The 12773-nt window shown below is 42.8% G+C and overlaps 1 protein-coding gene across 1 annotated transcript in view; it reads left to right on the top strand.

Annotated features, from left to right (window-relative positions):
- COL22A1 (collagen type XXII alpha 1 chain) overlaps positions 1–12773 on the top strand; it is a 208731-nt gene that overhangs the window by 177588 nt on the left and 18370 nt on the right. Inside the window, exons 43-49 of the mRNA XM_061996052.1 lie at positions 207–254; positions 2157–2270; positions 4260–4313; positions 8149–8202; positions 9044–9097; positions 10886–10939; positions 12209–12262. Of these exons, the coding sequence (XP_061852036.1) occupies positions 207–254; positions 2157–2270; positions 4260–4313; positions 8149–8202; positions 9044–9097; positions 10886–10939; positions 12209–12262 (432 nt within the window). The remainder of the gene's footprint in view (positions 1–206; positions 255–2156; positions 2271–4259; positions 4314–8148; positions 8203–9043; positions 9098–10885; positions 10940–12208; positions 12263–12773) is intronic.

Raw genomic sequence — 12773 nt, 5'->3', positions numbered from 1 at the left:
GTGTGCAGTACCCTCAGCAGGAGCTCACCCATCTCAGGTGTGCTGAAGTGTGTTGCTAATGCAAGGGCAGGAAGTATTTGTTTGGCCTAGTCAGTCTTAGGCAGGACAAGGGAAACCAGTGATAGTCCATAAGTATGTTCAGGAAAATCTCTTACGTGATGCTGCCTTTTAAAATCACCTGAGATAATGAATTTCTCGTTCCACAGGGTTCCACACCTCTGCTCTCTCCAGAGGACATAAATCTCTTAGTAAAGGTAACCAGCCTTTGATGACTGTGGGAGTTTATCTGTGTGTTTGATTCAGACTTGACTAACACTCTGATGGGAAACTGAGCTGCAAGTGCAAAAGGTGCCTTTAAACAGTCTGTCAAAGCTTAAAACGTGCACATCTCCTGCTTGCATTGGTTTTGGGACACTGGAGCACATGCTGGGGATCAAAATGTAATGCCTTTTGATCTTCCCCAGCAGTGAAATGACCTATAAAGTTCTTTATAACATGGTGTATGTTACAAAAGCTCTGAGACTGTTTCAGCTCTTCCTGAGGCCTGCATTCCCGAGGAGAAATAAACATTGTCAAGTTGCATTGTCTAAAACAACAAATGGAAACCACTGTAATAAAATGTCAGTTTTTCATGGATACCTTCAGCAGTGACTGGAGAGGGTTTGAACTGTGGCTGCCAAGTCCATTTGCATGGTGCATCTAACAGAATGCAGGTAGTGAACCCCAGATGCACCCGTGTTTCAAAAGTGGTGATTTATCTGCCTGCTTTTGCTCTCCGTGTAGAGAGTTGTCTGAGAAATGAGTCAGTTACGAGACTTGACTGCAAAATCTTTACCAATTTACGAGGGCTGAGTTGGGAGACTTTTAAGCAGCCTTGAGACAAGGCAAGAAATCTTTTTGTATTGATTAAAAGAAACCAAAAATTACTTTTTTATACCAACCCCATTAACAAAAGAACCCTTTTAAGATTGCTACTGTGGAATGCTTTTGTTGAAGAGCTGTCTTTCTTAAGGAGCCAAGTATTCTAGAGAGCTCACTGTATGGTATTGTTTGAGATCTTTGATCAGGGACAGGTTCTTGGGTACAGTATATCATCTTGATGTTCCTTTGTTTTCTTTCTTTGATTATGTTGTGGTTAAACACACTCATGCACTTTGAATGTTTTTCTCTTTGGTACTTTTTCACTTCATACTTGGCACAGCTCTACATAAAACAGCACATTGAGATCCCAGTTGAAATTTAGAGCCCTGTTCTTCTGGGTGTCTCTCAAGCACTTTACTGTAAGTAGATAAATATGCATGAAGGAACTGAGGCTTAGAAAAATAGTTTATATCACAGTTTTGCAATGGATCATTGGCAGAGTTGGGTGTTGAGCAAGATCTCCTTCCTCTCTGCCTGTTGGGCTATGCTGTCTCTCATAGGCAGTATTCACTCCCCTTTTGCTGAAGGGAGTCTGCCTTTGAAATAGAAATGTCGTATCCATGGTATTTTGCTTCCTGAGGATAGCAGAAATGTAAAGACTACTGAGATGATGTTTCAGAGAGGTTTTGAAGGAGGAAAGTGGTAAATCCCCATGACAGAGTTTTTACCAGACCCTGTGACATTCATTTGATGAGTTATCCTTGGCCATACTGAATATAATTGCCCTTGCAGAGCACCCTGTCTGACATTGTATTGCATCTGGGTTTTCCCTATCAGTCTGCCCTCTGAACAATAACCCAGTTCTTTCAGACTGATGTAGACACAGATTTTCTAGTAGCTTTAAAACAAAGTTGTTGGTAGTCTTGCTGTGCAACTATCTGATCTCCCCATTAGGAAGAGATTTTCCTTAGTTTCTTGATCCTAGATGGTTAGTTGGGATTTGTCCAACCAGAAACAGTAGGAAAATCCCCATGGGACCCTGGGTAAGCTCAACTGCTAACCCTCACTCTGCTCCATGCCACCCTCATTTCAGTTCTGTAAGACAGAACCAGCTCCTCCCCAGCATGGTCAATATGCAGAAGCCTACATGTTACTGCATTTGTAGTGAGTGTCTGCAGACATTTAGTCTATTGCTAATTTATTGTTATTATTTATTGTTGCTGGACTCAGTGATCTTAAAAGTCTCTTCCAGCTGAAACGATTCTATGATTCTATTTCTCCACATTCTTTCCTAGGATGTGTGCAGTGACTGCCCTCCTGGCCCACCAGGACTACCAGGCATCCCAGGTTTCAAAGGTGATAAAGGTCTTCGAGGACCACCAGGTATTGATGGCCAGGATGGGAAAATGGTAAGAGAGCTGTGGAACTGACCATGCCTTGGATGTGGTACAACTTTGTTTTTCTTATAATATTTTTAGATTGGTTGAGGGTTTTTTTTCAACAATGTCCTCAATCTGTTATAGATATCTGTGGAGGCAATGGGCTGAATTTCAGCTGCTGCTATGACTGTAGATAGGTGAGAGTCACAGAATCACAGAATCTTAAGGGCTGGAAAGGACCTCAAAAGCTCATCCAGTGCAACCCCCCTGCCAGAGCAGGACCACCTAGAGCAGGTCACATAGGAACTCCTCCAGCTGGGTTTGGAATGTCTCCAGAGAAGGAGACTCCACAACCCATCTGGGCAGCCCCTTCCAGTGCTCCCTCACCTCAACAGGGAAGAAATTCTTCCTTATGTTTCTTTGGAACCTCTTATGTTCCAACTTATGTTTTGATTGCCCCTTGTCCTGTCATTGGCCATCACTGAGAACAGCCTGGCTCCATCCTCCTGACACCCACCCTTTATGTATTTGTAAACATTAATGAGATCACCCCTCAGTCTCCTCTTCACCAAGCTGAAAAGCCCCACCTCCCTCAGCCTTTCATCAAAGGGGAGATGCTTCACTCCATCTTTGTGGCCCACTCTCTCCAGCAGCTCCATGTCCTTCTAGAACTGAGGGGCCCAGAACTGGACACAAGATTCCAGATGCTCTCTCACAAGTGCAGAGTAGTCATCACTGCTTTGCTTTGGGTGACATAAGTATCCTTGAAGGACATTTCTGTACCAGAAGTACCTAATTACGGACACTTATACTTCCCCCTTGGTATATTTTGAACCTCTCAGAAGGCACAAAAGAAGTGGTTGAAGTGCTCCATGCTTTTGTATTTCAAAGCTCAGCATACTGGAACTACTGGTCCCCAAACAGTATGGAAGCTATCAGCTGCAAAATATTTATTTTCTCACCTACTCCTCTCTGGGAGATACTAAAGAAACCAGGAGGATATTTTCAGTCATACTCATTGTTCAGGAGGAGAAATGACAGTAGTATGTGAGAAGGAAGAGAGCAGTGACTGAAGAGTGAGTGGAGTATGTTGCTGGTAGGTCAGTGATCACTATATGGATTTCCTATTGGCTACAAGGATGCTTGAAGGGTAGAGCTAGGAGTAACTGCTGCTTCAGAGACAAATTTTGAAGAGGACTTGAAATAAGGAAGGAGGGTTACACGGTATTAATAAGTAACACCTACTGAAATGAATCCCTTAATGTTTTTAGTAGCCTGTAAGAACCGAATGAGAGCAAAAATGATAACTTTATAATATTCAAAGAGCCTATATTATTCATAATTCTAATCATCTAATATCCTTAGGTTGAGATTTCCTCCACTATTGCCCTCATGAGTTTCTCTCCAGCTCTGTTAAGGGGATATAAGTGAGTGGAAAAGTCTGTGGTGTAGCTGAGAATTTGACCCTTCTGTCCTTGGTATATTATGATGCATCACACTTGAGCTGCAAGGAGGAATAAGGGAGAGAGAAATACAGTCCCTTACTGTTGTTCCAGGAAACCAGTCACCCCTGTAAAAAGCCACATACAAGATGATATTATTCTAATTAACTAAGGTGTTGCTCATACTGTACCAAGGTGGGTCTCAGCAAGATGGGTTCAAGACTCATTCGGGAGAGAGCTTCCCCTGATTTAAATCCTTGTGTGGCATTCTGGTTATGGTCCCAGGTCTTGTCTTTCCAGCAGTGATTAGGGCCAATACCACTGAACAGATAAAACACAACCACAAAGTTTTTCTGTGGGTTACCTTATTTGGGAAAGTGCCAACTACAGCGTTAGGGATACATAATGTTGAGCCTGTCTGATGACATCTGTCAGCAGGATTATATCCACCACCACAGTGTGTACTGAATGTAAAGGTAGCCTGCTCAACTCTGGGGTTCTAGCAATGAGGAATCACTGCTAATACACTGCCTTTTTGATCTGCAAGAAACTAATGTTTACCTCTTGTGCATTGCAGGGGAATGCTGGTCCCAGAGGTCCTGCAGGCCCTCCTGGGCTGGATGGCCCAAAGGTTGGTTGTTTTTCTTCAGTTGTCTAATGAAAATTTACTTGTGACTAGTTAGTACGCTGGCTGAAGCAGGATCTTGGTGGTATCCATCTCTGTGTAAAGGGGTAGGATTTGCCTGTTGGGTGGGCCCTGTGCTGGCAGTTCACTGGAGTGCCACAAGCATGCAGAACTGCAGAGCTTCCCATGTGAACACGGTTTCACTTCAGTATAGCCTTCTGCCATCCCCTTCATCACACACACACAAAATGAAAAGCTTGATTCTTGAAGTTTAATTTAATTTCATCAGTTTCCCTGAGAGATAAGTGATTTAGATTAAGTCAATCCAAACCAGGTGAGGGAGAAATTAAAGCCTCAGCAGTAGACACCCTGCATGTTCCTTTCCTGTTTGAATCCTATACGCTTGAATCACTTTAAATGATCGGTGAAGCAATGGGCTTCTGGGCTCTACTATCTGCCATGGTGTTTTTATCCAAAGACTCTGAATGTTTTCTGAAACATGCTATAGGAAGAATACCTTGTTTCAGCTTGTGTTGGATCTGACTGAGGTGGAGGTAATTTTCCACAGCAGCCCTCATAGTGCTGTGCTTTCTATTGGTAGCTAGAAATGTGTTGATAAGACACCAATGTTTAGGCCATTGCTTGCATGACATCTCCAACAAATAGCATCGTTGTTTCCTTCTGTTTTCATATACATGACCTTAGAATCACAGAGTCATAGAACCATTTTGATTGGAAAGAACCTTTAAGATCATCAAGTTCAACCCCTCACCTCACATTGCCAAGCCCATCACTAACCCATGTCCCTCAGCACCTCATCTCTGTGTCTTTTCAATATCTCCAGGCATGAGGAGTCCACCACCTCTCTGGGCAGCCTGTGCCAGTGTCTAACAACCCTCTCAGGGAAAAAGTTCTTCTTAATATCCAATGTAAGCCTCCTCTGTTGCAAATTGAGGCCACTTCCTCTTGTCTTAGTATTTGTTACCCGGGAAAATGTGTTACTCCCAGGCTGGGAGTCAAACTGCTGGAGAGCAGCTCTGCAGAGAGAGACCTGGGAGTCCTCATTGATAATAAGCTAAATATGAGCCAGCAATGTGCCCTCGTGGCCAAGAAGGCCAAGGGCATCCTGGGATGCATCAAGAAGAGTGTGGCCAGCAGGTCAAGGGAGATTCTTCTTCCTCTCTACTCTGCCCTGGTGAGGCCTCATCTGGAGTCCTGTGTCCAGTTCTGGGCTCCTCAGCTCAAGAGGGACAGGGAAGTGCTGGAGAGAGTCCAGCACAGGGCCACCAAGATGATCAGGGGACTGGAGCATCTTCCTCATGAGGAAAGGCTGCGGGAACTGGGGCTGTTTAGTCTGGAGAAGAGGAGACTGAGGGGAGATCTTATTAACATTTATAAATATCTAAAGGGTGGGTGTCAGGAGGTTGGGACATCCCTTTTTTGTATAGTAGCTAGCAACAGGACAAGGGGTGATGGGATGAAGCTGGAACACAAAAAGTTCCACTTAAACATAGGAAAAAACTATTTCACTGTTTCAGTGAGGGAGCCCTGGCACAGGCTGCCCAGAGGGGTTGTGGAATGTCTTTCCTTGGAGGTCTTCAACACCCGCCTGGACACGTTCCTATGCGACCTGATCTAGGTGACCCTGCCTCTGCAGGGGGGTTGGACTAGATGATCTCTAAAGGTCCTTTCCAACCCCTATCATTCTATGAAAAGAGACCTTTGCTGTTACTTTATTAAACTGCCTTTATCTCAACCCATGAGGTGGAGTTTTTCTCAACTTATTTTCTGCCCTCTCTGTCCTTGCTGGGCAGGAGTGTGGTAGAGCAGCTTGGTGGGTACCTGGCTGTAAGATTCTGCCTAATGGCCTACAGACACAGGCCAACATCAAACTTCCCATGTCTGAGGAATTGCAGTTTTGCCACATTTCATTACTGAGCTATGTCTAAACCAGTATCTTTGTATTTGCACCTACTAGACTATAGGACAAGCTAATAGAGGTTCATGAGTTAATTTTATATCTTGCAATTAAAAGCGTGGCAGGGAGAGCAGTAGAGTCTCAAAAGTAAATACAGGGTTGATCAAAATGAAAGTGTGCTCCAGGATAAAATTTGCAAAAGATTTAATAACCCGTAAAGACAACAACAGGCAGAAATGCCAAGCAGCCTGAGACATACCACATCTGCTGCTTTCTTATATGCTGTGAGAAAGCAGAGATTTGGGCACTAAGATGGAATGTTTAGCTGAAGCAACAAGATCAATTTTAAACTGTATATGTGCATAAAATAAAGACATTGATAAACAAATCTAACTTGCATTCAGTAAGAAGGCAGGTTCACAGAGTTTGTATTTGTTAAAAGAAAATATTTAAGACCCTCAAGAAGGTACAAACACAGAGACAGTCTTTTATGACTCCTTTGAAAATAGATCAGGACAACCCTTACAGCGAAGGACCCAAAGAGCTCTGCTTTTTTGAAGATGTAGTATACTGTCCTTACCAGCACCATCAAATTCTTAGGTCTCAGTCTACAATAAAGCAGTAGAATTGCAAGTTTTTGCCCATGAGCCACTTCATGATTTCTGGCAATGTGAATTAGGCCTCTTTTAATTAGTAAGTAGCAGCCCTCTCTCCCTAACTTTTGTCCTAGCTCTTGAGTAGTAAGCCAGTGTTATTTCCATGGCCAAAAATCCATTCATGTTCTGTGCATTGTTCATAGGTTGTTCACCATCATCTTGGTGTTTTTCAGTGTGTGAGGCTCATCTTTCCTTACTTTAGCCACTGATAATGCAGACATCTGGATTAGAGTTGTGCTCTGGTCTGTTGTCACTAGGTATCGTGGTTTAACCCAGCTGGTAGCTCAGCCTCACACAGCCACTCACTCACTCCCCACAGTGGGCTGAGAGAATTGGAAGGGTAAATGAGAAAACTCGTGGGCTGAGATGAAAACACTATAATAAATAAAGCAAATGCACACATGCAAGCAAAGCAAAACAAGGAATTAATTCCCCACTTCCCAGGGGCAGACAGGTACACAGGCAGCTCTAGGACAGCAGGGCTCCAGCACACCTAATAGTTACTTGGGAAGAGCAATGCCACCACTCTGAACATCATCCCACCCTTCCTTTATTCCCCCCCAACACAGCTCTATATTCAGAACATGACATCCTATGGTTTGAATTATCCCTGAGGTCAATTGGGATCAACTGTCCCAGCTGTGTCCCCTCCCAACTCCTTGTGCACCCCCAGCCCTTTCACTGGTGGGGTGATGTGAGGGGCAGAAGAAACCTTCACCCTGTGTCAGCACTGCTCATCAGTAATGACAACATCTCTACGTTATCAATGCTGCTTCCAGCACAAATCCAAAACATAATCCTGTACTAGGTATTCTGAAGAAAATTAACTCTATCCCAAACAAAACCAGCTCCCAAGGACAGGAAGAGAGAGAGAAAGAGGGAGGACATTTCCTGCGTATGCATTTTCCTACACTGCAGCTTTGAAACACCATTTTTATTGCTGCTGTTCCCAAAGGGAAAGGACATTACTAGCTCATACTGCAGATGCCTTTGTTGGGCCAGGTGATTTGGTGAAGTTAATAACAACCTGTCTGCTTTCTAAGGATGTGTAAGTCCTCTTCATGTTTATGAAACTACAACGTGAAAAAGAAGGATGTGCTGGGGCTTCTCAAAGGCCTTTCTTCCTGGTTCCAACACTGCTAGTGAAAGTCTAAGGAAGAATTTAAGAGAGCAAACAGGACTCAGTCCTAATTTCTGAGGTTTTGTGTTCAAATATGCTGATACAATACTGAACTTGTGACTTTCAGTGTTTGTTTTTCATTATCAGGGTGCTAAAGGAGACCGTGGGATGACTGGGGAAACAGGAGAAAAAGGTGAACAGGTAAAAACAGAGTGTGGTTTCCAACAGTGCCATCACTGCCATTGCTTCTTCATCAATAACTACCATGATGTCTGTAGAGAAGTACCCTTCTCAGAGGCTGAGGAGGAAGGTGGGAGCTCTTCATCACTGATAAACCTCAAATGGGCTATGCCAAAGAGTAGAACTGTAGCAGTCCTCCACAGGCTTCCATGCCCACCTCCAATAAAAATCTTCCCATATTATGTTTCTTCACCTCTAGATGGGATCCTTCCCATTTTCTACCTTCCTTAACTTTGAGTCATTTCCTCATATAATGGCTAGATGAGATCTGGGAGGTCATGTGTCTTGGGTTGAAAAAAACTAGTGTTTCTATTTGTCCTAGAAGATGAAAATGAGGATGACCTCTTTTATGAAGGACTGAGATGCCACAGGAAAGAGAAGAGCAGTCTAAAATAGAGCAAACTTTTATAGTTAATTTTGCCAAGGGCTGAGTCAATACTTTAAGGTGCAAATCAGCACCTCTTCAATGAGATTTGTAGGATATTTTTATCAGGTTTGGTTTCCTGCCTAACCTCCTGCCGTGTACAATTCCACAATGTATGTTCTCATCTTCCATGAGCATAAACCAAAGCACACATTAGGAATAGTACACCTTAAATTTAACTGTATTTATTTCTGAAGTACATGTTTTGAAAACTAAGCTTCTGTTTTAAAAAAGCACGATTCTGTTGTTTCCTTATAACCAACTCTCTGTGGCTTATCTCATTTTGACGTTATCTCAAAATGGTAAAACAAAAGTGAACTTTTACACAGCCAGAAACATGAATAATGCATACAGAAAGCCTCTCTTCTCCTTTTGCAGGGCCACCCTGGAATGCCTGGCTTCTCAGGGGCTCCTGGAAACCCTGGCCCACCTGTAAGTTCCTCTTGCACAGATGGTTCTGTGCTTTCCTTACCAATAAAAGTTGTTGCAAGCTTCATGTGGAAGAGAGGACCATTCTTATCTGTCTCTGCATTGCATTTGCGTTTTCCAGTGGGTTCCTAATGGTCCCCTGAGCATCATAAAGCTCCCCACTCATGATAATTGCTAGTTAATACATCAGCCACTTTTCACTGATTGGTTCAACTCACTGTGTAAATTGATGCTAAGCATCAGTTGCTCTCTTTATACAAGACAGTGCTGATGAAAACTGTAGAGACTACTTAGTAGTATGTGTATAGGTGTTTTCTTATATATGGTATCATAGAATCATAGAATGGTAGGGTTGAAAGGGAGCTTTAGAGATCATCTAGTCCAATCCCCCAGCAGAAGCAGGTTCACCTAGATCAGGTCGCATAGGAACATGTCCAGGCGGGAATAAATTGTCAGTCTAGAGCAAACATCTAAGAGTATTTTAGTTCTCAATTTTACAGTGCTATGAGACTAGATTTTCTCCAATTTTCATATCCTGTGAGTTGCTTTTAAATTAAAAGGGAGGGTGTGGACTCTCCTTCCTTGGAAGTCTTCAAGACTCACCTGGACACATTCCTATGTGACCTGATCTAGATGAACCTGCTTCTGCAGGAGGTTGGACTAGATGATCTCTGAAGGTCCCTTCCAATCCCTACCAGTCTATGACTCTATGAATGAAAAGGCCTTCTATGTGTGTCCCTCTCCAACGTAGTCCTCCTCTTTCCTAGCTCTACTCAATTTGTGAATACAATTATGCTTTGTATTTGAAAAGGGATGACAGTGCAGAAGCAGGGCTGAAATAACTTGGCTCTTCTGCTTGTGATATCATCCCTTACACCCTTCAGGAGCTGGGACTTTTCCTGAGTGAAGAACTTTTCTCTCCAAATTGCTTCTCTTTGCCTACAGTCATCACTACTCATATTACTGCTTACAGTGCAGTTTGGCTCTGCCATGCTGAGGGTACACAGCCTTCATCTATTCTGGGGATCAGCACAGTCTCTTCAAAGCTGAATTTACATTGCACAGACTAAATGACAGGAGGTATTAGAAAAGAGGATTAGGTTAAAATTCTGTTTCCAGATGGGAGCGGTGCCTAAAGGATGCTGAATGCTTTTGCCACTAGGTCAACACTTAGACCTGCTTTGTGGACCGTTTATGCTCCTGTGAGCATTATTTTAGGAGAAGCTAATAACACAGACACATTTCCTGTGTCAGTATTAACCGCTTACTGCCAGAGCCATAGGGTTATTCCAGTAGGATCAAAACTCTTAAAATTGTCCTGTGAGACCCTCTGAATAGTTTCACTGTCAAAGGAAATGTGCTAAGTAAAACTGATCCTTTGAAAACAGAGCCAAATGTGGTGTTCTAGATAATTGTTTTCTCAACTTTTGCTTTTTCCTTTGTCTGCACTAACTCATAGCTTCAGGATTTCACTTGACACACAGTGTGCATCAAATTATTCCCATAACTTCCATTCCTCAGCGTTATTTTTGTCACAAGCTTGGCTTTTTCCTATTTTCCCCCTGTCTTCAGAAGGATCAAACTCAAATGTTTAATTCTCTCTGGCTATGGAGGCTGACAATGCAGAGGTTGGCATTGCTGTTCTGTGATGAGCAAAGAAATGACAGAATGAACGCTGAACTGACTGAAGAAAACTTGAGTGTTGCCAGCTGTGGTAGGGAGTGTGTTGACAAATGTACAAAACGTGTACATGTGACAAAAGTCATGTTGTTTCTGCTTTATTTTCTTTAGGGACCAGATGGGGCACCAGGACCAATAGGACCAGCAGGAAACCCTGGAGACATAGTAAGCTCTAAGCTGTGTGTTTGGCCACCAGCTTCACTTGTATTTAGCTCAGTGAAGTAAAGCTGAGCTGGAACTCCTGTAATGTCCTTTTAAAACTCTCTATACTTGCAAGTTGGACCTCCACAAATAGCCATAGATTACTCTGCTCTTGCAGATTTTACACTCCCCAAGTGAAACTCCAAATTAACCAGAGAATAATCCATTCCATGGGACTTCTAAGGAGGTTTTTGTACCTCTTGACTGTAGGTCCTTGCTATTAACATCCCTTACCCTCTGGATAGGATGACTCAATCTATTAGGATGTTTCATGGCACAGGCTAACACCTGAACTGTGCAAAGAGTTTGTCAAAATGAAATCAGCACCGTGCTGAAGGATGTCACAGCACTGACTGCTCAGATGCCTGAGCCTGAGACCATCACCTGGCACCAGTGAAAATAGTGGTACAGATGTAACCTTCAAGAAATCCATGAAGAATTTTGTTACTGCTGTTTCATTTGCTCAGATGCCACTTTATGGTAATGCATCAGAACACTGAGTGAGAGAGAGGTAATCTGATTGATGCTAACTTCAGGTTGAAAAGGAAAAACTGAACCTTCCCTGAGTAATTCATGCTCTTGCACTGGAACAGTTTAAGACTGTTTAATTCTGTGATTAATTTCTAGAGCACAGTTTCCTAATGAGCAAGATGCCTTTTTCAGATCCATTTCAACCTGAACTTCATCATAAGGGAAGAGTCCTTCTGATGGCTGTACTGAAATCAGTGATCACTCTCAGCAGAGAGGCCAGAGACTGCATAGAGAGGCTGTCTGAAATTCCATTTCAGATTGACAGTCAAGGCTGAGACTATGAAAGAACCTGGGATGCTATTTTCTAGTCATGTAGAGCAAGGAGATTGCTTGGGACTGTTAGCAAGACACTTCTCCTACCTACTCCTTTGATAGGTATATGTCTTCCATTTCCTGGCTGGACACCTCATGCAAGAAGTTAAGGGCTAAATATTAAATATAATTAAACTTCTACAAAAAAACACTTAGCAGTGATTTCTGTGATGTCTCCATCTGTAACAACTTACAATCAATGCTGGATGTTTCATGTGAAGAGAACTCCCTCTAGTTTAAACTAGAAGGAATTCAAGGAAACCTCATGACATGGGCTACAAGACCAGCTTCTCACAATTGTCCCTTATCAAACTCTACATTTGATAAATCTTCAACTGATAGAAGTACCTGAGGACCTTGTCTGACCCACTGTTTCTGCTTTCTTTCCAGGGTAAAGATGGCCCTCCAGGTCCTCAGGGACCACCAGGGTTGCCTGGACTTCCAGTGAGTGCAATTCAGCTCCTTCTAATTCCATACATTAAACTATTCTTAAACACATAGATGTGTAAAACAAAGAGGTAACATTTTTGAGGTGCTTTAAAAGCTATGTGTGATCTGTAATGGTGCCATGTTGATGCTGTGTCCTTGGTCCAGGACAACATGAATGCTGTATTTGATCACTTTTAAGCTAAGTGTTGATTACTAACATGAATCAGGTCTGTTCCTTATCTGCCTCATCATTGGAAGATATAACTCTTATGTGGAGCACAGAACTCAGCTAAGAGCTCCAGCATAAAGGCACAAGAATTCATAGACTGGAATACAGTCTGTATCTGAATCCACAGCCAAAACAATTCCTGACTCAGGTTCAAGTGCATCTTGGTCATAGGCTCTTCTCTTGTGGAAAAAGTATCAGTACAATATTTTGGGTTGTTTTTACAAGATGATCAGGGGAGTGGAGCATCTTCCTTATGAGGAAAGGCTGCAGGACCTGGGGCTGTTTAGTCTAGAGGAG

The sequence above is a fragment of the Colius striatus genome, chromosome 4, assembly GCF_028858725.1.
Source record: "Colius striatus isolate bColStr4 chromosome 4, bColStr4.1.hap1, whole genome shotgun sequence".
Taxonomy (NCBI): Eukaryota; Metazoa; Chordata; class Aves; order Coliiformes; family Coliidae; genus Colius; species Colius striatus.
Note: the sequence above shows the minus strand (reverse complement) of the source record. Positions and strands in the feature narration are given on the sequence as shown.